Raw genomic sequence first — 26,175 nt, 5'->3', positions numbered from 1 at the left:
TCATGCATTTCTAGGAGGAATAACAGAGGGACGACAGAGCAGAGTTAGAAGAAATGGTACCCCAGCATTGTTATTTCATGGGAAATACAAATATTTTCTAACACAGACATGTCAGGAGAGCTCACAGGTCGTCTTTAAACAAAGGGTGGATCTGGCAAGGCTATAAATATGGGACAGGCTTGGGTCTATTAGTAGGATTTTAATCAACATCTAAGGCTAAGATAGCACAATGGCCGCCCTAAATGACAGTCACCCCAGTAGTAGAAAGGAGTGGCTGTGACAATCACTTTCTACTGGGTTATCGTAGGACCAGTGTATGAAAGCTTCAGGAAGGAATCGGACTGCATTCCCTTAATCAGAAATAGTCAATATTCTGAAGTCATCTGCCTCCCCTGCTTATCTATTGTTCCGCCCTTGCTTATCTATTGTCCCGCCCCTGCTTATCTATTGTCCCGCCCCTGCTTAAATTAATCTCAAATTTTCTCAGCAAAATGATAATTAGTTACCTCCCGAGATATATAAAATGGGAACATTTCTTAAAACAACTCTGAAAATTAAATGGATGTGTGAACATTATTAAGATAACAAGTCACAGAAGAATCAATAAATGAGGACTATTGGAATTGTTGGAGGGATCGGTCAGGCCTACAGATAAGGGAAGAGCTTGCTGGCACCCCAAATGACAGCAGCTCCATTTACATTAAAAGGAAAGAGATGCTGTCATCCAACAGCTGTTCTATTCTATGTGATCTACAGAATGACAGGTAAAGGGGATTAAAACTACTGGTGGGATAAACAGCCAGAAACCCATATTACAGCTTCTCCTTACTTTTTGGTGAGAGTGGCTGTAATCTGACAGCCGCTTTATTACATATGATGTGCAAGGGAGGATATAAGTGGATAGAAGTTCCCTGTTTCGTTGGGAGGGAATTCAGATGGATTCCCCCATATTTATTTTAGATAAGTTCTGCTACTTGAGGGATGGCATGATTACATTATAAATCCAAATACAAGAGCTCCCCAAAACACAACTCAAGCTCTACTCATGCCATGAGGTTGGATGATCTTCTGCTTATACATATGGACAGGTCTGGATCTAGATTTGGGGGTAATCGGAGAGCGGCTGGATACTTATGATGGGGGGGGGGGGTTGCTCAGCTGTTCTGCCTTAGAACAAAGCTGCACAAATATTTCACGTCCCACTAAAACCTCCAGACTCTGCGCACTCAGATTCCACCTGCTTTTATGATACAAGACAAAATAAATTGAAAATAAGCGAAAAAAAACAAAAAACCGGCTCGTAATGTTGTAATGTGGAGAAAGAACTGTCGTCGGAGCCCAATAAATTGCCCGTCTTTTAGGTGATAAGAAATTTATGTCTGTAATACAAAAGAGATTTCTTCTAATGCTGCGACTGCGCCCACATTCTGTCTGACTCCTGATTATTCTATGGAAAATAGAAGCCTCCTGCCGGCCGCCGAAACACTAAAACAAATGGTCTTAAAATACACAGGGAGGTCCTGCTGGGGATGTAAATACCTCGCTGGGGAGGCGGATAGTTTATGAACTGGTTCAGAGCCAGATGGGTATAGAGAATGAAGAGAGAGATAATACTGGAGAGGATGGATAAATAGATAATTAGGAGGATAGATATGAGGATAGATAATTAGGAGGATAGATATGAGGATAGATAATTAGGAGAATAGATATGAGGATAGATAATTAGGAGGATAGATATGAGGATAGATAATTAGGATAGATAGATAGATAATTAGGATAGATAGATAGATAATTAGGATAGATAGATAGATAATTAGGATAGATAGATAATTAGGATAGATAGATAGATAATTAGGATAGATAGATAGATAATTAGGATAGATAGATAGATAATTAGGATAGATAGATAGATAATTAGGATAGATAGATAATTAGGATAGATAGATAGATAATTAGGATAGATAGATAGATAATTAGGATAGATAGATAGATAGATAGATAGATAGATAGATAGATAGATAGATAGATAGATAGATAGATAGATAGATATGAGAGAGATAGATAGATATGAGAGAGATAGATAGATATGAGAGAGATAGATAGATATGAGATAGATAGATATGAGAGAGATAGATAGATAGATAGATAGATAGATAGATAGATAGATAGGAGGATAGATAGATAGATAGATATGAGGATAGATAGATAGATATGAGGATAGATAGATAGATAGATAGATAGATAGATAGATAGATAGATAGATAGATAGATAGATAGATAGATAGATAGATAGGATATCTTCATCATCACCACACCCTCGCCTGAAATACTTTGTACTGCGGTTGAAACTCTACAACACCCCTGGGTACAGACACTAGTTCCCTGTATAACATGGAGCTTTCATTTTATGGACACCAATTCCCTAGGGGTCATCTACATTGGATGGAGCAGACGGTTGAGTCATTTACTCCTCAAATTCAATATTTTTCTCCCATTAAATTCCATTTTTCTCTATAAGCAGCGTATCGGTGAGTATCCAGCTGCTCCCAACCGACTAATGAGTCCAAATATTCATTTGCAGAGTTCAGTTACCATACCCAACTGCACGAGGCATAAAAGAAAAGATTTAAGCATGTGGGGGAGGGGGAAACAAGGCGATTTGTTTGATACTTTGTGACGATTGACATATGTTCACCATCTGTGGACTATGGAAGCAGACGAGATACAATAACAGATGTGGTCTATAAAATATATCATCAATTTCGTTCTGTCCCGATAACTCATTCGTTTTAGCAGAGATGACGGGCGGAGACGAGGAGCGGCGGGGGGCTGATGCGCCGAGCGGACGGCCGGCTAAAATGGCTTTTTTACATATTTAAAAATAACTCAAGTGCTTTCGTGGTTGTGTCATCAAAGACGACTCCATTTCATATCTTCTCCGCATGATCGGAATCCAGAGGAGAACTGGTGACTGCGTAATCGTTTATGTACGGAATACATTACGGGGGAAATTGAGTGAGTAGTCGACCATCTTGATTACGGAAATTTATGACAATTTCTCCAGGAATAATACCGTCACATGGGCAATTTTCTCAAATGAATGATGTTTCGATGTGGAGGACTCTTCAGATCTTGCCTCGATGCTTCGGTAGCGCGGGCGGAGAGCCTCAATTTGTAAAATTATTTTACATGGAGCAGAAGAAAATTGGACGGACTTTGAAGTCTCTTTTGTCCTTGCTGCAATGAGTCAAGCAGGACACAGACAACCACATCAAGTCTCGGAGGAAATTTTTTGATTTTATGGTGGCGCTAGATAGAAGGTCACTGTGGGCCATCATTTATTCGACATGCTCAATGTCACATCTATGGAAAGACGGGGTCAAGCAGTTGTCAAATACCTCTAGCACCACTTAGCCAAGATAAAACTAAAGGATCACAAGGGTCAAAATCAGTCCGATCCTCGTTTCTTCTAATTGGGTGAGTGTCGTGTTTTTTCCCCATAGAGAAGAGACTGTTGACGGATCCTGTCAAAATTGGTAGGATTGCCTCGTGCCCTCACTCCTCCTGGCTCACCCCTGTGGATTTCTTCTTCAGGTTGTTCTACATTAGACATCTGCTAGTGAAAATTACATGGGAGATGATTCTCCAGGAGTTTAAAGACCACATTATATACAGACTGCAGTCGAGCGAGAGGAAGGTGGTAGAAGAGCGCCAACATCTCCACATCACCGCTGGCTGGACCAGTCCTGTCCTGCTGTGCCCAGCCACAGAGAAATCCAGCAGAGAACTTAAGTGTGTGTATGTGTCACAGTGTGTGTGTGTGTGTGTGTGTGTGTGTGTATGTATATATAATGGCCTTGAAGCCCCCCTCTTGACAAAATCCTGCATACACCCCTGCCTGCAATGAACTAAAGAGGAGCTAAACCTTCCGCATGATAAAGCACAAATGATCGGACAGAGGCTTTATCTAGAGCTGTATCCACACAGCAGTGTATGTACGAATGCCACGCAGTATACTTTATATGTAATGGAGCCTATGGACGACGTGGACCTATACAGTGGCGTACGTTGGAGATATACATCAGGAAATACTCGTGATCTAAACCTTCGACCGAAGCCTCAAATGCAGTGTGAACTCAACCGCACTCCAGACTTAAGACAATTACTCCATGGTCCAAAGAGTTGAAGAGAAAAAGGAACAGGATGACGTCACCAAGATGGATGGAGACCATCACAGAAGCCATAAAACAATCAACGAGGGACCCGAAGACCCAGAGAAGAGCAGACACTCTAGAGAAACCCCATTCCTATGGTTACCAGTGGTCAACATCTATTTGATGGCACGTAGTAATATTAATGATCCTAGAGATCTGAGACTCATGGCAAATGCTACAAGATCGGCCACCATGGAATGGAGAAACTAAGGATCTATAGTCGGTCCATGAAAGTCCCTGGGTAGAGTAGCAGATTTTGTGGTGACCGCTTACAATGTTGACTAATGACTATAATAATACACATAGAAGACATATAGCTTCACCTCACGCTCTCCTACCGCTCTTATTTTGTATCAGTCTTTACTGCAGTTGCATTTTATTCATGAACCAAGAAAAAGCTATAGGTCCCACAAATATGGGGAAATGTTGAAGCGCATGGTAAAACGACAAATTCAATCTGCAACATTTGACCAGCGATCTACGGGGCCGGATAGCACTCTATAGGGATGGGAAGACATTTTACGAATATTATGGTGGAAGTTCTGGGACTATGGGTTTACCTTAAAGAATCCATGTTTCCTATTTCGCTGTCCAAGCCACAGGCTGCTCCCAGGTGATAGGTTGCTCTCTGGAGGATCAATCACTCGCTCATAAATCCTAGAAAAAAATAAAATATATTGTAATATAGCCTTAATTGTAAAAAATTACTCAAACATAATCCAAGCAAACACCCCGCATGAGACCCATTTTTTGTGGACTGTCATGCTATACCAGATAATGGAGCAGTTTGTGCGGCTGGTAGAACGTGCCCGTGAAAACGCACTTATGGCGGCCCCACAAACTAACAATCTGATTTTTCAGGTAAAGGATTTTTATGACCAAAACAAAAATACCTAAAAATGTCCTGCTCTACTTTCAGATTCCGGCATCGCACCAGATCAAAAGAAAACAAGACAGAGAAGAATGATCACATGAGCTTAGGAGGCTGGCCCGGCAAACTTCCCCTCAATGACTAGTTGGCAGCCCTCCCTCTAGCACAGCCAATCATGAGGGGTATAGGTGTGAGTCACTGATAACAGGCATATGTGTCATAGCCACGATAAACAGCCCAAGAAGGAAATGCTGGTGCATTGTGGGAATACAGAAAGGAGAGAGAGGACGTCAGACAGAGAGCGGGAGAGGAGAGAGAGGACGTCAGACAGAGAGCGGGAGAGGAGAGAGAGGACGTCAGACAGTGAGCGGGAGAGGAGAGAGAGGAGGTCAGACAGAGAGTGCGAGAGGAGAGAGAGGACGTCAGACAGAGAGGACGTCAGACAGAGTGAGATAAGTCAACAGACTTAGTAGTTATATTCTTGTATATAGGGAGCAGTATTATAATAGTTATATTCTTGTATATAGGGGCAGTATTATAGTAGTTATATTCTTTTATATAGGAGCAGTATTATAGTAGTTATATTCTTGTATATATGGGCAGTATTATAGTAGTTATATTCTTGTATATAGGGAGCAGTATTATAGTAGTTATATTCTTGTATATAGGAGGCAGTATTATAGTAGTTATATTCTTGTATATAGGGAGCAGTATTATAGTAGTCATATTCTTGTATATAAGGAGCAGTATTATAGTAGTTCTATTCTTGTATATAGGGGCAGTATTATAGTAGTTATATTCTTGTATATAGGAGCAGTATTATAGTAGCTATATTCTTGTATATAGGGGGCAGTATTATAGTAGTTATATTCTTGTATATAGGAGCAGTATTATAGTAGTTATATTCTTGTATATAGGAGGCAGTATTATAGTAGTTATATTCTTGTATATAGGGGCAGTATTATAGTAGTTATATTCTTGTATATAGGGGCAGTATTATAGTAGTTATATTCTTGTATATAGGGGCAGTATTATAGTCATTATATTCTTGTATATAGGTTCAGTATTATAGTAGTTATATTCTTGTATATAGGAACAGTATTATAGTAGTTATATTCTTGTACATAGGGGGTAGTATTATAGTAGTTATATTCTTGTATATAGGGGGCAGTATTATAGTAGTTATATTCTTGTATATAGGGGCAGTATTATAGTAGTTATATTCTTGTATATAGGGAGTAGTATTATAGTATTTATATTCTTGTATATAGGAGGCAGTATTATAGTAGTTATATTCTTGTATATAGGGGCAGTATTATAGTAGTTATATTCTTGTATATAGGGGCAGTATTATAGTAGTTATATTCTTGTATATAGGGGGCAGTATTATAGTAGATATATTCTTGTATATAGGAGCAGTATTATAGTAGTTATATTCTTGTATATAGGAGCAGTATTATAGTAGTTATATTCTTGTATATAGGGGCACTATTATAGTAGTTATATTCTTGTATATAGGGGGCAGTATTATAGTAGTTATATTCTTCTATATAGGGGCAGTATTATGGTAGTTATATTCTTGTATATAGGGGCAGTATTATAGTAGTTATATTCTTGTATATAGGGCCAGTATTATAGTAGTTATATTCTTGTATATAGGAGCAGTATTATAGTAGTTATATTCTTGTATATAGGGGGCAGTATTATAGTAGTTATATTCTTGTATATAGGGGCAGTATTATAGTAGTTATATTCTTGTATATTGGGGGCAGTATTATAGTAGTTATATTCTTGTATATAGGAGCAGTATTATAGTAGTTATATTCTTGTATATAGGGGGCAGTATTATAGTAGTTATATTCTTCTATATAGGGGCAGTATTATAGTAGTTATATTCTTGTATATAGAGGCAGTATTATAGTAGTTATATTCTTGTATATAGGGGCAGTATTATAGTAGTTATATTCTTGTATATAGGGGGCAGTATTATCGTATTTAGGGCGATTAAAAGTAAAGAATCCAATTTGTTTTGACAGTCTTGGTCTCTATTTAAAAAATAAATAAATAAAGTATTTACATTAGTTGTCCCATCTCCTACTAGAGAGAATATAAAATATCCGCTTTATCCTGAGAGATAATGGGACTGACATTCAGAATTAGTGAACCATTTATGTTATCGCGCTTTCTATTGCTTTGCTTAGAAAATTCTTTCTGCAATCTGACAGTCATTGAACTCTTTAAACTAGGTATAAAAAGTGACTCTAGATGTGTTGGAGACCCAAGATCCTGAAGGATGTGAATCACCGCTGACTTGTTGGCTCCCAGTCATCCCCAGGAAAGGAGCCTCATATTTCCGGCTACAATGGTGACACGTCTGCCGTTTCCAAGCCACAACAGAGAAGGGGACGATAGATTTAAACACCTGGGGATCCTTTTCTTTCAATGCCAACTGTGTGTGATGTACCGAACCCTAACTGTGTGTGAAGTCATGAGATTCATGTCCCAGAAGTCTCCGATTAAGTTTTATTCATGGCTAATTTTGCAGCTTCCAAGTCCTTTTTGAAAATCAATTTGCAATTCTCAATCTACGCAGAATGTTGAAAAAAAAAAAATAACTTTACAGATGCTTCATGTAACTTATCTTGTACCAACCGTTAAATGTAATATAAAATCATATCTAGTGTTTATAATTCTGCTGGTTTCCATCTGTAATCTGTCAGCGCTACGCTGACAGACACACCCCTGAATTAGGTAATAGGCTAGATTTTCTTTGTTTTATTTGTATTGATGGAGAATACGGTTGTCACTATATTTAGATAGCACCGCGGCTGTCCCGATTATATAGGCATTAGGGGGCGTGGTCTCTATTGTAAGGGGCGGGGAATAATCAGAAAATTTTTAAACATGCCCTACAAATTATCTCCTGAAGTACTAGAAGGTCAGTATAGTATCAGTTTCTTTACTCTGTCAAGAGACGCTCTCGACAAAATGGCTACTTCCAAGTATCCTATACAAAAAGGATATTTTGAGCTTAAAACTTTATTAAAACTTCCAGATTCTCTACAAAATCACCATTATTCATAAACTGCATCAAAGAAAAACTGAAGATCCTGCAATGTCATCATTTTCATCATTATCTGTCAATAGTTTCCGGGAAATTCAACCTCTCAATCCATAAAGACAAACATCAAAGCGTAATGAAACAGAAATATTGAATTTGGATTTATTCTGCTTAGTTAAAAGGCCTCGGTGCACTGCGGGGCAGGAGGGAGCGCTGCAGAGATTACAAAGTTAAATTAACCCTCGACATTATTCGATCGGGTCTACAGCTGGCAGGTACATAGAATACATAGAAGACTAGACGCTTTACCAAATACAGTGGTGAAATTTAAAAAGGGGGTGTCCAGTTTGGGCAACCCCCTTTTTGGAAAATAGGTCCCCTGGAGTAAAGTAGGCTGCAAGGGATCCCAAGGTTATGACCAACAGGGGTTAAAATCTCCCCTCAGTTTTTTGAAAAACAGACAACATGGGATATCCCCAAAAGTTCTCCCAAATGACAAACATACATTTGTATTTATATGAAACTTATATCAGCCTGACAACTACAGGGGTTGTCCAGTATTAGAAAAATGCTTTCTTGTAAAAACAGCGCCACACCTGTCCATAGTATGTGTCTGGTATTGCAGCTCTGCTACATTGAACTGAATGCGGTGAGTTGCAATACCAGGAACAACCTGTGGGCAGGTGTGGTGCTGTTTTTGGAAGGTAGCCATGTTTTTCTAATTCTGGACGACCCCATTAATTTTAGTGTATCTAAGTTTTATTTTTCTATCTTTATGCTGATTTTTTTAGTTTGGGGTTTTTAAATAGGTCGATTATTGCAAACGGTTTGTCCTTTTAATTTATAAAAAAAAAAAAAGACAAAATAAACAAAAACTGCTGGAGTTCTTGAGCCGTTTGTTAGTCATATCTGCAAGACTTCCAGTATCTAGAACGTCTCCTCCAGGATGTGGGGGGGGGGGTGTCTGATTATTTCATGAGCACACGGCAGGTTGACTATCAGACATACCTTGTCTCCATTTCCAGAATCTTAATTTACCCAAACAAAGGACAAGCTTCCCTCCCGAGAAATTTACCATTCCATCCGAGACTCAAAACAAAGTCGGATTTGCTCCCTATCCTCATTTTCCACCAGCACACCATCTGCCGCACGTAGGAGCTGCGCGGAGAGAACTCAAGTAGAGAAGTTCCGGCGTCTCTATTCTCATTTTATTTATTTATCCGGCTATATAAAAGTTTCATTACAGACGATGCCGAAGAGCAGAACTGTCAATCTTCAGTTTGCAGAACTCAGAAATCAAATATTACAAAGGAATGATGTGAAACGATCCCTATGGATCGCAGGAGAAACTGGTCACGTGAGCAGGAACTTTTTCCTATCCGAATATAAGAATTTTTTGAGCAGCAAAAGACCCAAATACCAGGAATTTATAATATAAGATAAAAAAAAATAAAAAAAATGAATTCCGGACATTAAAAGGAGTTCTCCAGATTTTTTTCTTTTTTGGGGGATTTTTTTTTATCTAGACCTCTTATTCATGAAAAATATAAGGTCTTTGAATTTAATAGTTAATAAAAAACAAAAAAAACAAAACATCCCCGCTCACCTAAGCACCGATGCAGCGCTCAGGTCCATACAAATAATTAAAAAACCCTTTTATTGTCCACGAGTAGAAGGGCTACATAATAAAAATAAAATCCGGAAGGTCTCCTTTACGGTACATTCTTCTGAGCGATCACTTCGGTTGACCTGGACTCTGACCTTTGCCTCATCTCTGGATTCTGCCTTGGTCATGCTTTTTTGTATTTGTCGCCTGGTACTTGTAGTTTGATCTCCCGGTTTTCAACCCCTGGCACGTCTCCTGATCACGTCTTCTCCTGGTCCTCTGGCTTGTTGTATCCGATCTGCTGAAGACGACCACTGGCTCCATTCCTGACCTCCTTTGCTCCCGTTTTCATTGTCCCTAGCAGCGTGTCGGGCGACAATCAGTTACTATTCTAAGGTCCGCGACCTGGGAATCCGACCAGGAAAGTCCATACGCAAAGGTGAAGTGCGGGGAGTTTCCGTAGACTCAATGCCTCAGTTGAGCCAGCGCCACTCCAATCAAGGATCCACATCTCGGCTGGGAAACATCTTACAAGTTTTTATGCTAGCGATATTTTTGAATTTTTTTATATTTGTTTTTGTTGCATTTTTCTATGTCATTGTCTAGATTTAAAAAAATAAAAAATAAATATTGCACTTCTTACACTGGTGTCTCAACCTTCACACTTTTCAGCTTGTGCTGTATACGCCGGGGGGCAGGTCATGCGGAGCTATTTTGTTCGGCAAAAGGCAGGAAACCACGAGTCAATGGTTTTTGTCTGGCTCCGTTGGATCGCGCGACAGATCCGGCGCTCTAGTTTTTCTCATATTCTGTTCCTATGATGGAACAGAGAAACGGAAAAGCAAGCGCAGATGTGAACAGAGCGTTAGACAGCGGACGGCAGATAACACAGGACCCACCATTGACAATAGTGGAGGACCGCTCCTCCTCAACTATATATATATATTAGCTATACCACGGGCTCCGAGGGCCACTAGATATACAGTAACAATAGGTAAGGACAGCTCCTCCTCACACTCCCCTCACAGCTGCCTCTGCAGATGATTCATATCTCCCAACCATCCCAGATTCAGCAGGACAGTCCCGAATTCCGGGCAGTGTCCCGCTGTCACGGGCAGCCAGGGGCATGTCCCGAAGGACAACTGTATCTGCGTCCTCAGGAATCAGATCTAGTTGAACCCAATGCTGAAGCACGGAGCCATCAGCTCCCTGCTTCCGAATTAGTTCAGAACGGAGGAGCAGAAGGCGTTACTTTAAGCTCCGTGCTTGGGGAAGCCCTTGACATCACTGTCCATATATAGACATTGATGTCAGGGGCTCCTCCTGGACTGAAATCACCGGCCAGTTTGCAACGGGGATTCCGCTCAGGGAGTAGCAACGGACGTCTCTGTCCATATATGGACAGTAACATCAGGGCTTCCCTCTAGGAATAGACTCTCCGGCATATGCTCTGGCTGGGGATTCCGTTCCTAGAGGGAGTCCCAATGGCACGATCAACATGGACACTGTGGCAGTATATAGGGGCACTATCTACAAGGGCACTGGCACTAGGGGCAGCTTTGGGGGCATTATACTGTATAAGGACAGCTAGGGGGGATTACATTGTATGGGAGCATCTGTGTTGGCTTTATACTGTATGTGGGCATCTATGGGGGCATGATACTGTGCGGGAGGCACTAGGAGAGCATGATACTGTGCGGGAGGCACTATGGGAGCATGATACTGTGCGGGAGGCACTATGGGAGCATGATACTGTGCGGGAGGCACTATGGGAGCATGATACTGTGCGGGAGGCACTATGGGAGCATGATACAGTGTGGAAGGCACTATGGGAGCATGATACTGTGCAGGAGGCACTATGGGAGCATGATACTGTGCGGGAGGCACTATGGGAGCATGATACTGTGTGGGCTGAACCGGGTGTGTGAGGGCGGAGATTGGGTGGGATTAGAGGTTGTCCCTCTTTGTGATACTTGAGAGTTGGGAGTATATATATATATTAGCTATACCACGGACTCTGATATACAGTAGCAATATGTGAGGACAGCTCCTCCTCCCTCCTCCCCTTCTCTGCCAGATACCACCGACTCTGATAAGCAGTAATAATCAGTACGGTTCCTACATGGCGGGTTATAAGCGAAGAAAACAGTCAGAGGAGATTGAAGCCGTAATCACTTTGCTGAGATCTTGAGCAAGTGCCTCCGAGCATCACCGAGAACGTCTTCCAAAGAGGAATTGAAAAGTCGGAGAAACTCCTGTCCTAAGTGCGGTCCCGGCATGACCCGCACACAAACCCATCTAAATATCCGAGCAGGAGCCCCCTGGGAGGGCGGCGGAGGAAGGTGGCGGAGCAGCCACCGGGAGACAAGCCGAACACCAATGCTAGATTCATGATTACTTCAAACCAAGAAGAACAAACCGGAGTACTGGCACACAACTCTCCTGAAATACTCTGTGCTGCTGGAAACGGATTTGAAAGAATTATCTTTATAATTTGCAGCCTATTTTGCCTCCGTGGGCTTCAAATTTCTTCTCACTTTTCTTAGTGGGGATTTCCTTTATTACGCAGACAGAATTATGAGGCGTGTGATGACAGAATCACAGAACAGGTGCAGCAGAGCGGATTTGTCATTTAACTCTTTATCAACCCACGTTTATGGAAATGCTCCGCAGTGGTTGGGAAAGAGAACGCAGAAGGTTCGGGCGGAGTTTTTGTGTAGTCCCATGTAGAAACTTTCTTATAGCAAAAAATTAGGGGGTTCAGTCATGCTGTAGGGATGAGCCCCCCAATAAGTATTATTGGAATGGCGAGATTTCATAGAGTTGGGACTTTGCGGACAGATCCAGTTGGAGCAATCCTGAAGTCCTATGTAAAACTACAGGAAAAGTCCTGATCGTATGACACCGCCGAAAAATACGAGACATCACAGATTGCTGAATGACAAACCCAACTCTGCTACATCTGAACACAACTCGTTCACCTCATTATATGAATGAAATGCTAATATTGAACAACCAATATGACCGCCATCACCGCTCCCGTATTCAGCATTTCCGCCTGAACCACTAAATACAATTCCTCTTCTGTCAAAAATCATTTTCAGACATTTTTCAGTTATATTGTTTTCGGGGAAAGTTGAGTGACCACTAATATCGCCGCACTACAGCTTCCAAAAGGATTGTCACCCAGCTTTCCCAGGTTCCTGAATGGCAAATGTGCATGGATATGAAGCAGGGGCATGAATGGTCACAACAACCTGAAACAGCGGGACCCCCGTAATCCGTTATAGATTGGGGAGGGGGCTATCACACGAACAGGTGTTGTTCAAAATAAACACCCCCTTTAAATAATGCCGCTACCCCACAATGACCCACAGAAGATCTTTTTGGCTGCTGACCCCCCCCCCCCCCCCCCTCCACACGACTGGCCAATCCCTAGCAAGGGTTAAGTAGATTACAATGATACTTCCTTTACGTTCTACATTTCCGCTCCTCAAAAGAAAACCAATTTTCCTTGTGTAAATTTGAAGACGTTCCGTTATCTTCGCCGTCTGCAGCTCTGAATAAAAACCCAATTTAGATAACCGCTCCGACTTCGCTGCAGGACTCGGTTCCAACACTTGTCGCCGGTGGTCGCCATTGCGGCCGCTGCAACCGCTTTATATAAAAAAAAAAAGTGTTTGCGTTTTGATCTGAAAAATGGGATTTGGCAACGAGCAGCGGCCGAGGAATATTAAAGAGAACAGAACGCTGCTCTCAGCACCTTCCATCACGGCGGCTTCCAGCTCGTAGGTCGTGATTTACGTCGGAGTCACGAGGACGAGAAAAAAAAAAAGAAAAAATTCATTTGTTGCAAATTTTATTATCAAATATTCGTAAAAAAAAAAAGGACGTTTCATCAGCCGCACTTCATGTTCAGATACATTGTGGCTCCTTTAAGAAATTTGACTATTTAAAAAAAAACAAGTAGTTAATTACGAGACGCCACTCCACAGACGCGCGGCACAAAGCTCCGGTCCGTAATAAGTATTAACCCTCCGAGAGCCGCTGTACTCTAAAGTACAAGTTATAGGCGTCTCGTACATTATGGGGAAAAAAACGTGAGAATAATTTATATTCGTTATTCGTGGAGGCGAAAATAAACCCGTATGGACTTAAAGGAGCGCAAAGAATTGCGTAACGTGTTTCAAAGGCGCTCATGACCTAAACAAAGCCTGCAGAGCGGTCTGGTTCTTTAAGATTGTATCGCACATGAAAGACCTGGATACAGGGTTTAGATAGGATTAGATACAGCGGCTCATGAAACAGTATCACACATTGTGGGATTAGATACACGGCTCAGCAGACAGTAGAACACACGATTGGATTAGATACGGCGGCTCAGCATACAGTAGAACACGATAGAATTAGATACAACAGATTAGCGGACAGTATTATACATGATAGGATTAGATACAGCAGCTCAGAAGACAGTATCACACATGAAAGCCTTCGATACAATTGCTGAACAAATAGTATCACACATGATAAGCACACGAAGGAGACAGGTTTAAGCAGACCGCATCACACAGGATAAGCTTAGATACACAGGATTAGCATACAGTATCCCACAGGATAGGCTTAGATACAGCAGTTGAGTAGACAGTATCACACAAGATAGGATTAGATAAAGCAGTTGAGCAGGCAGTATCACATGATGGAATTAGATACACAGCTCAGCAGACAATATCACACATGAGAGGATTAGATACACAATAAGAGGATTAGATACACAGCTCAGCAGACAAGATCACACATCATAGGATCCATCGTGGTGTCACTGCGCTACTTTTTCTGTCAAATGTGTTGAATTCTGTGATGGAGACTTTGAACGCTGAAGTGAAGGCTTAGATACATGGATTTAGCAGGGATTATCACACATGATGGGCTTAGATACACAGCACACACCACCTCTGGGTGACTGACAAGATTACACATTAGATTGTGAGCCCCACCCAAAGGTGGAGAGGACCCATGTGAGTGAACAATCTCTGTACAGAGCTGCAGAATAAGTTGGCGCTATATAATTGAATAAAATCACCGCCAGCCGCTCATTGGCTCAGCTTTCTGTTGATTTATTAGGTCTTCACTAGTTCTATGAATATAGCAACCCATGGCTGCGGATACCCCCACCCACACCGCTGCTCCACTATACCCCCAGGTGAGGGGCCATCATTTAAATAATGGTGTGTGGTGCTGTAATGCAAGTAAATATAAAAGTGTGTGTGTGTGTAGTGTGTGTATGGTTACTACGTGGGCATGCCTGTATGTAGTGAGCGTGCACATGTGAATGTAGTGTATGTGAGTGTGCATATATCTTTGCATGCCTGTATGTAGTAATTGTGCACATGTGGATGTATGTAGTGAGCGTGCCTGTATGTAGTGAGCGTGCCTGTATGTAGTGAGCGTGCCTGTATGTAGTGAGCGTGCCTGTATGTAGTGAGCGTGCCTGTACGTAGTGAGCGTGCCTGTATGTAGTGAGCGTGCCTGTATGTAGTGAGCGTGCCTGTATGTAGTGAGCGTGCCTGTATGTAGTGAGCGTGCCTGTATGTAGTGAGCGTGCCTGTATGTAGTGAGCGTGCCTGTATGTTATGCTTGAGCGCATGTGTAGTCCGTGTGCCAGCCTTCATGTTGTGACTATTTGTGTGCGCTTGCATGGTGGGACTTATGTGGGCATTGTATGAGGGTATTATTTTCTGTGGTCAACGTGACCGGCGTTTACATTCACAGCCTTATCCTAGTGACGTCTTCTTTTCGTTACCACAGACGCTGGATTTGCGCTGGTCGTACAGAATATATGCGACTTCTGATCGTCACATTATAGGAAGACTATTCCATCGAGTTTCGGGGTGTTCAGTTTCAATGAACAATGTGGGATATTAGAATTTATCTGCTGCTGGGAGTTGTAGTTCTACCACAGCTGGGGAGCCCCACGGAGTTGTATTGTCACACAAATGTCACATAGAATTTCTCTTGTTTCCAGAATATAGTGAAGAGCGGAGGAGTGAGCGCAGAAGAAGCCCAAGTAAAAAGTCTAATTCCCCCCCCCCCCCACGTCATTGTCGTTTTTCTTTTTTAATTGGCTTCATCGGCAGCTTTGATTCGTTCCTCTGTGGGATTCCAAAAATAACAATGTCGCCTACAAATCAACGTGTTGTGGCAGCGGGACACAAAACCAACAACCAAGTCATCAATGAAATCACGGGGACGTGCCCAAGAGGGGCCGTGTACAGAGGGAAAGGCTTTTCTGTTTATATATTTCTTACGTTGTGTCTATGCTCCCTCTGTATCTTCTCTTCTAAGCAGGGGCGGAACCAGAACGCACAGAAACCCCGCCCACAACTAAACCTGGAACGGAGCGCACTGCCCCAGCACCATTATCTGCCGCAAGAAACTCCAGGATTATTATAGTCTTCCCATTTTTCTTCACTATCCGGATCCCTCCACAGTGATGAGTAATCGACCCCTCACCACTCAGGCTGCTGTAACCGGGTGATGGGCCCCTTCAGCTACTGGGCCCCAAAGTACCACACAGGCCTCCATAAAGGTAGTTACACACTTGCTTCTAATCAACCTATATCAAACGCACACACACACACACACCCTTCTATATTTTACAGTATATAATCTCTACCTATTCAATTTCCTACTACAGAATTTCAACTGTGACCCATATACATGGGCAGACTGACCGTTCAGAAATCGGAAAGACAGGAGATATGTGCTCCTCAAATCAACCCAAATCCAGTATATCCTGGCTATATAGCGCCTATGAAGAGCCGCATGTCCTATAATACCCAGGAGCCTATATCGTTGCATCTCCTCACCTGTCCATATACCGTACCTCTTCTTCTATACATTCTGTAGTTTGTTTTTTTTAAATCAGATGACTGTACAGGGACTGTTGTAAAAATGACACCTCCCAGAATGCAAAACCACCAGAGCAAGCTCATAAAAACATAGAACAAAATTGGCAAAAAAAAACAGGCAAAACTGGGACATTTTTATCTCTGAAGCCTGCAGAACAGTGAGTGTAGCTCTGGAGTATAATACAGGATGTAACGGTACAGTAATGTTCTGTAGGAAAATCTAACTGCCTCCTGCATTATAGGAGCTCAGCGAAGCTGTTAGCAGTGTGTTTCAATAAGCTTTTTGACTATTTCCAAAGAAACATGTAAAATTATGACTGCAGCTCTGGAGTATAATACAGGCTGTTACTCAGGATCAGTACAGGATAAGTAATGCAATGTATGTACACAGTGACTCCCCCAGCAGAATAGTGAGTGCAGCTCTGGAGTATAATACAGGATGTAACTCAGGATCAGTACAGGATATGTAATGTATGTACACAGTGACTCCACCAGCAGAATAGTGAGTACAGCTCTGGAGTATAATACAGGATGTAACTCAGGATCAGTACAGGATAAGTAATGTAATGTATGTACACAGTGACTCCACCAGCAGAATAGTGAGTGCAGCTCTGCAGTATAATACAGGATGTAACTCAGGATCCGTACAGGATAAGTAATGTAATGTATGGACACAGTGACTCCACCAGCAGAATAGTGAGTGCAGCTCTGGAGTATAATACAGGATGTAACTCAGGATCAGTACAGGATAAGTAATGTAATGTATGTACACAGTGACTCCACCTGCAGAATAGTGAGTGCAGCTCTGGAGTATAATACAGGATATAACTCAGGATCAGTACAGGATAAGTAATGTAATGTATGTACACAGTGACTCCACCAGCAGAATAGTGAGTGCAGCTCTGGAGTATAATACAGGATGTAAGTCAGGATCAGTACAGGATAAGTAATGTATGTACATAGTGACTCCACCAGCAGAATAGTGAGTGCAGCTCTGGAGTATAATACAGGATGTAACTCAGGATCAGTACAGGATAAGTAATGTAATGTATGTACACAGTGACTCCACCAGCAGAATAGTGAGTGCAGCTCTGGAGTATAATACAGGATGTAAGTCAGGATCAGTACAGGATAAGTAATGTATGTACATAGTGACTCCACCAGCAGAATAGTGAGTGCAGCTCTGGAGTATAATACAGGATGTAACTCAGGATCAGTACAGGATAAGTAATGTATGTACACAGTGACTCCACCAGCAGAATAGTGAGTGCAGCTCTGGAGTATAATACAGGATGTAACTCAGGATCAGTACAGGATAAGTAATGTAATGTATGTACACAGTGACTCCACCAGCAGAATAGTGAGTGCAGCTCTGGAGTATAATACAGGATGTAACTCAGGATCTGTACAGGATAAGTAATGTAATGTATGTACACAGTGACTCCAGCAGCAGAATAGTGAGTGCAGCCCTGGCGGATGTAACTCAGGATCAGTACAGGATATGTAATGTATGTACACAGTGACTCCACCAGCAGAATAGTGAGTGCAGCTCTGGAGTATAATACAGGATATAACTCAGGATCAGTACAGGATAAGTAATGTAATGTATGTACACAGTGATTCCACCAGCAGAATAGTGAGAAATGCTCTGGAGTATAATACAAGATATAACTCAGGGTCAGTACAGGATAAGTAATGTAATGTATGTGCACAGTGACTCCACAAGCAGAATAGTGAGTGCAGCTCTGGAGTATAATACAGGATGTAACTCAGGATCAGTACAGGATAAGTAATGTCATGTATGTGCACAGTGACTCCACCAGCAGAATAGTGAGTGCAGCTCTGGAGTATAATACAGGATATAACTCAGGATCAGTACAGGATAAGTAATGTAATGTATGTACACAGTGACTCCACCAGCAGAATAGTGAGTGCAGCTCTGGAGTATAATACAGGATGTAACTCAGGATCAGTTCAGGATATGTAATGAATATATTTACATAGTTATATAGCCTCTGGTTTGCAACCCAATCCCACACGTGGTGCTCTATGTAGAGGCAGCTGCGCAGGATACAGCTACATTCCCCATTTTATTACTTGTACAATGTTTTGTTGCTGTATAGCATGTTGTATGTTCACTCTATCTCTGTACTATATTGTACACCATAAGGGGGACTTCAATAGAAGGTACTGGACAGGGCAGTATACAAAGGTCGATCCTGGCTGCCTGAGTGACAGAAATTAAGCTGGAGACTCTTGGGCTCTGATGCAGAAGTTTTACCCAAGTCCCCACCCAACAGACGGCAGCTCGTATTCTGCTGCATGCGATGACATCACGCTGTGTCGGATCTCTATACATATAAATATCTAGTATTCATCAGTATGGGGAGAGCAGGTTGACATGACAGGCATTCAGTTTATTTATTATTTATTTCAGTTACTTATATAGCGCCAACATATTACGCAGCGCTGTACAGAGGTCCACTTTTTTTACTGTCCCCATTGGGGCTCACAATCTAAATTCCCTATGGGTATGTTTTTGGGGTGTGGGAGGAAACCGGAGTACCCGGAGGAAACCCACGCAAACACGGGGAGAACATACAAACTCCATGCAGATGTTGTCCTTGGTTGGATTTGAACCCAGGACACCAGTGCTGAAGTTTGATAAGCTCATGTGCCTGTATACAGCGCTGCTGCCGCTCTCCTTCTGGCCCCTGAGGGTAGGGGCCCGGCTGTCACGCCTTTCATTCTCCCCCTAATGATATTTTAGTCACAATTTGTCTATTTTGTTTTTCCAGATGAAGCGTGAAATGTGTTTCTGCTATGTAAATGAAGCGGATCTTTCTGACGCTGGACGCAGGTGCCGGGAGAAAGGAAACAATTTTCATTATTAATAATTAAATACCAATGAATATAAAAGTAAATGAAAGTTTCCCATTTATTTATAAAAGTTAAATACGGTTTTGTTGCTCTCTCATCAGAATGCTTAAAGGGGTCTCCTGAAATAAAGGAGGTCAGGGCTGGAGAACTCAGTCTATTGTATGGTGCCCTATTAGGGTGAGCCGGAGAAACAGAGGGAGGCACCAGCATAGCAACCCCTTCTCTAAGAAACCTGTTCAATTCTGCATAGAGGCTTCAAAGTCACGAACCCATGGCGGATCCGTTGTGCCATAGATACGCACACTGACCTATATGTTCATCCGGATTCACAAATAGAATTTCAAAATTGCAGTGAAGACTGACACATACACAGGCAGGACAGTAAGAGAGAGGGAGCAAAAGAAGGAGGACGATGAAGGGTCAGTGTTACCCAAAACATCAGCAGATTCTGTACCTCTATGGACGTTAGAGACTACGGCTTTTACGGATCATCAGAGTGACGGATTTCTAGTTCTTCTATAGTGGGAGCAAGGGGGTTAAACTCTACATAGCAAGAAATAGGAGTAATTCAGGGTCTACGGAAAAGGTGACACCTCTGGGCGCTGTAATATTGTCGGAGCTTCAAGCCCTGACAAAAGGGTCAGTCACGTCATCAATCAGGGCGGCCATCGGGATAGAGATCCTGGACCAAACCCCAAAATTATCCTAGGTTCTAGACCCAACGCCTGAAAACACCCAGATCCCAAAATTAAGCTAAAACGCAGAATTGACCTAGACCACAAATCAGACCCCAAAATTAATTCAGACCCCAGACCAGACACAAATAAATCTAGATCCTAGACCAGACCCTAAAAATATTCCAGATCCCAGACCCCAAAATTATTCCAAATGCCGACCCGCAAAACTAATTCAGACCCCTAAATAACTTCAGACCCCAAAAAACTCAGATGCCCGACCAGAGCAGAAAAATAATATTTAGATTCCCCCATTTACTTACAGCTCCCCACTCCCGCGTCAGGTCCTAGTGCAGCGCCCCCTGGAGATGAAGAGGCCCGGGGGGGGGGGGGGGGAGTAAATGGAGGGCTAGACAGCAGCGGAGTTACTGTGGTACCTGGGGCCCATGTGGTCTCACCTAAAGGAAACTGCTCATGCCCCAATTATTACAGTAACTCTGCTCAAAAAAAAAAAGTGCAGTGCCGGTCCCCTTTTTTTTTATAAATTTCAACGGGGCTCCTGATGGCAGTATCGGCCGCAATGCCCTGATGGCAGTCCTGGATCTATCGCTTTGGCATACAGTGAATAGAAAATATGTAGTAAATCTATTCTTTATATAAAAGCCCAAAATGACAGGACACAAAAAATGATGCAGCGACCTCTTCCCCATAACAGGAGACCAGACCCTCCCCCGACTGACGTTATTTCAACAAAAACTTAAAGAAAAAAAAACTAGGATTGGAGGCACTCTGAGCCGTCATCCCGACAAAAGCAAAAATTTAACCCTCCGTAGTGTGAGCGCGCAAATTGGGAGCTGGGCGCAATGGAGAATATGGGAACCTTTATGCGTATAAACAGGCGGCATTATTTGGTGCGTTCGGTATAGACCCTGCTCTCCAGGACCGGAGGCGTTTTGATGCATCTGTTATAAGAGGAGTGGAATACAGATGATTACAATGCCGGCGGCCGTGGGAGGTGGAACAGTCCGGTACACAAGACAATGCGGTTTTATGTGGAATAAGAAAAAATAACTCATTCTCCAAGCCGCATTCAAACAGCCCTTAATATGCTACGCAATACAAATACAGAGGTAGCATGCAACAAACGGGCGCCTGCCAGCAACTATTTGGTGTTTTAGGCATTGGAACAATTAAGAAACAGCAGGATGTATTATTTGTGGTCATCGGTGGCCTGCACTAATAATTTCCACTTATTAGTGTCACTGCAGAGTGTTGCACTACACATATCCCCACAGCACACCATGTGGTCAAGCAGGGTACTGCAATGGTTTAAGTAGAAAACAATATTATAACTTGACGATGTGTAGGGATGAACGCGGAGAGGTCCCATGAGTGAATTTAAGAATATTAAGCTAACATTTTCAGCGTTTTTAGATCTGGATTAAGTTAGTCATTGGATGCGAAATGGAGAAGACCATGTTAAAATTTACAATGACCTTGAAGGCCCACACTCCATCTATACAGAACATGTGCACCAGGGACAGACAAAGTCTATGATGCCTGAAGTATTTTGCTTCTCTCGTCCCCTCCCCCGCTCACAGTCTACATGGGTCTCTCAAAGATTACACAGACACTGATCATCCCAATCAGTCAATCACGGAGCCTCTGTGTTTGTCTGAGCTGCTCTGTGATTGGCTGGTGATGGCATGTCTGACACAGACGGAGTAGCAAACGAAAGTCTAGAAAAGGGCGTCTTGCAACCTTCTTGGCTCCGGGGCTGCTTTAATAAGAGGGTAAATGGTGCCCCCATCAGCGTTTCCAGACCTGGGCTAGTAATGCCATACTCATCTGCATTCAAGACCCTCCTCTATTAGCTATAAAGAGAGTCTCTCACTCTGGAGGGCCAGACGAGCCCTGCATTATGCAGATAGCCCATTGATTTCAGTAAGAACCGTGTAATGCTTCATTTCACCTGTGGCGGCGCTGCAGGGAAGCTGAAGACCGTTGATTGCTGGTGCTGCCAATTATGTGAAAACAAATTACATGTTTTCCTAATCTTCTGCATGATTTTTTGTAAATCGATAAACAAATCATATTTTTTTTCAAAAAATGTTATAAATTTACACGCAACTTTTTATTGTATCTACTCCCATGGGTAAAAAGTGCGTTGATTTTATTTTTATTTATTAATTATTATTATAATTTCTTTAGTAACCACATTATTTTACCCATTTTGGAATTTTTACCAAATAAGAACGTTGGTTCAACCCAAATAATTCTACAAAAAAAATTAAAAATATATATATTTGTCACAATATTCTTCTAAATATTTAATACGTAAAAAAAAAATTTTTATAATGAAAAGGCTGCAGAAGGCTTCTTTCTATAGTTCCATTTTCCTCATGTAGGTCTGATTACTTTTTTTTTTAAAGTGATGGAACGTAACATTGCGATGAACATAAAGTAACTATTCCTCAGTAACCCTGTAGATGGAATGTCTGTCTGCTAACTGGATTTTTTTCTTCACAGGGATTTTATTAAAGATGATTTTTCTATTATTTTGATTTCTGGCACCATAGTAATGGCCACAATAGGTGATAGATGACGGGTTACTATAGCAACTGCCACTTGGCATCTGACTGATAGAGGAAGGCGGCACATAAGTAACACAACACAAGAAAAGCACAATAAACACAAGAATGAAGTGACACACAACATTGTTAGCTGAATTATGGAAGCCCAATAGTGTCCGATGGCGAGATCACACAACGAAAGTAAGGCAAGATCTAAAGCGGAGGCAAGACAAAAAGCAGAACCGTGGATATTACATTTTAAGAATAAGAAGAGACTTCATCCCTTGCATTGATTATCTATCTAAAGCTATACATTTGCTGACTGTGCAGGTGACTTCTCATATAGAACGATTATTACCAATCATATGTAATAAATCAAATGAGTGGATAGCAGGTAAATCAGCGGTTAGTGAGCTATATTATTACCTATAATATTGCCTCCTACATACAATATAACTACTAGAACACTGCACCCTATATACAAGAATGTAACTACTATAATACTGCCCCCTATATACAAGAATATAACTACTATAATACTGCCCCCTATATACAGGAATATAACTACTATAATACTGCCCCCTATATACAAGAATATAACTACTATAAGACTGCTCCTATATACAGGAATATAACTACTATAATACTGCCCCTATATACAAGAATATAACTACTATAATACTGCCCCTATATACAAGAATATAACTACTATAATACTGCTCCTATATACAAGAATATAACTACTATAATACTGCCCCCTATATACAAGAATATAACTACTATAATACTGCCCCCTATATACAAGAATATAACTACTATATTACTGCTCCTATATACAAGAATATAACTACTATAATACTGCCCCCATATACAAGAATATAACTACTATAATACTGCCCCTATATACAAGAATATAACTACTATAATACTGCCCCTATATACAAGAATATAACTACTATAATACTGCCCCCTATATACAAGAATATAACTACTATAATACTGCCCCCTATATACAAGAATATAACTACTATAATACTGCCCATATATACAAGAATATAACTACTATAATACTGCCCCTATATACAAGAATATAACTGCTATAATACTGCTCCTATATACAAGAATATAACTACTATAATACTGCCCCCTATATACAAGAATATAACTACTATAATACTGCTCCTATATACAAGAATATAACTACTATAATACTGCCCCCATATACAAGAATATAACTACTATAATACTGCCCCCATATACAAGAATATAACTACTATAATACTGCCCCCATATACAAGAATATAACTACTATAATACTGCCCCTATATACAAGAATATAACTACTATAATACTGCCCCCTATATACAAGAATATAACTACTATAATACTGCCCCCTATATACAAGAATATAACTACTATAATACTGCCCCTATATACAAGAATATAACTACTATAATACTGCTCCTATATACAAGAATATAACTACTATAATACTGCCCCTATATACAAGAATATAACTACTATAATACTGCCCCCTATATACAAGAATATAACTACTATAATACTGCCCCCATATACAAGAATATAACTACTATAATACTGCCCCTATATACAAGAATATAACTACTATAATACTGCCCCCTATATACAAGAATATAACTACTATAATACTGCCCCCTATATACAAGAATATAACTACTATAATACTGCCCCTATATACAAGAATATAACTACTATAATACTGCTCCTATATACAAGAATATAACTACTATAATACTGCCCCTATATACAAGAATATAACTACTATAATACTGCCCCCTATATACAAGAATATAACTACTATAATACTGCCCCCTATATACAAGAATATAACTACTATAATACAGCTCCTATATACAAGAATATAACTACTATAATACTGCTCCTATATACAAGAATATAACTACTATAATACTGCTCCTATATACAAGAATATAACTACTATAATACTGCTCCTATATACAGGAATATAACTACTATAATACTGCTCCTATATACAAGAATATAACTACTATAATACTGCCCCCTATATACAAGAATAGAACTACTATAATACTACCCCAATATACAAGAATATAACTACTATAATACTGCTCCCTATATACAAGAATATAACTACTATAATACTGCCCCTATATACAAGAATATAACTACAATAATACTGCCCCCTATATACAAGAATATAACTACTATAATACTGCTCCTATATACAAGAATATAACTACTATAATACTGCCCCCTATATACAAGAATATAACTACTATAATACTGCCCCCTATATACAAGAATATAACTACTATAATACTGCCCCTATATACAAGAATATAACTACTATAATACTGCTCCTATATACAAGAATATAACTACTATAATACTGCTCCTATATACAAGAATATAACTACTATAATACTGCCCCCTATATACAAGAATATAACTACTATAATACTGCCCCTATATACAAGAATATAACTACTATAATACTGCTCCTATATACAAGAATATAACTACTATAAAACGGACTATTAGAATTACCTTTGTTTGCACTAACATGACTTTTCTGATATTGGAAAGTTTTGCTCTTTTTCCACTTTTGTCCATGTCCATAGAGCTGAGCTGCAATACCAGACAGAGCTAACGGACAAGAGTGGCGCGTTTTCTAAAATTAGCAGACAACCCAACACCTCACATATTATTTCAATAATGGGACATTTCGTTTTTTGCATACCAATCTTCAAATTTTTAGATTTAAGCCCCATAATAAAGTATGTTGTGTTCCTTTAAGATCCAGCTCGGAGTAGTAGAAGACGCATCTGGTCAGGTGACTAATAATAATTTCAGAAGTTCGGAGATCCTGAAATGTTTTCCTTTAAGACACCGGAATAAATCATCTTGTAAGATCTACGGTGGGCGCTGTGAACGTGGCGGCTCCTCTCCGGTCAGGTTTAGGCGGCGCTGAGAAAATCGCATTGTAAATATTTACCATGACTTTTACATCCAACCGCCCAATCCCAATCTGAGATCTTGTCTGAATTTTATTACATAATTGACATATAAATTGCAGCATTTTTTCCCAAAAGTTGGACAGTTTTACAAAGCGCGGTGATGTGCTCCGGGCAACAAAGTTAAATGGAGCTGAATAATGTTCCGCTTCTCAAGCCGAATGTTTTATATTACGTCTTCCTTAAATGTCAAGGAGCAATAAATATCCGTCAAATTCGTAGGACGCCGCAATAATGTAAATGTGCGCAGGTGGTCTATGTTCTCATCACAACACATCCATTACTCCGGTGAGATGCCGGGGTCCATAACGGCTTCAGACAGTTGGATGATAGAATCGCCTGCAGTCGAC

The 26,175-nt window shown here is 40.8% G+C and overlaps 1 protein-coding gene across 1 annotated transcript in view; it reads right to left on the bottom strand.

The window, feature by feature from the left end:
* LOC142697927 (protein kinase C-binding protein NELL1-like) overlaps positions 1–26,175 on the bottom strand; it is a 168,491-nt gene that overhangs the window by 14,686 nt on the left and 127,630 nt on the right. Inside the window, exon 5 of the mRNA XM_075847723.1 lies at positions 4,775–4,871. Within this exon, the coding sequence (XP_075703838.1) occupies positions 4,775–4,871 (97 nt within the window). The remainder of the gene's footprint in view (positions 1–4,774; positions 4,872–26,175) is intronic.

Source organism: Rhinoderma darwinii (genome assembly GCF_050947455.1).
Source record: "Rhinoderma darwinii isolate aRhiDar2 chromosome 9 unlocalized genomic scaffold, aRhiDar2.hap1 SUPER_9_unloc_2, whole genome shotgun sequence".
NCBI classification, from domain to species: domain Eukaryota; kingdom Metazoa; phylum Chordata; class Amphibia; order Anura; family Rhinodermatidae; genus Rhinoderma; species Rhinoderma darwinii.
The sequence above is the reverse complement of the archived record's forward strand: the minus strand, read 5'-3'. Positions and strand labels throughout refer to the sequence as shown.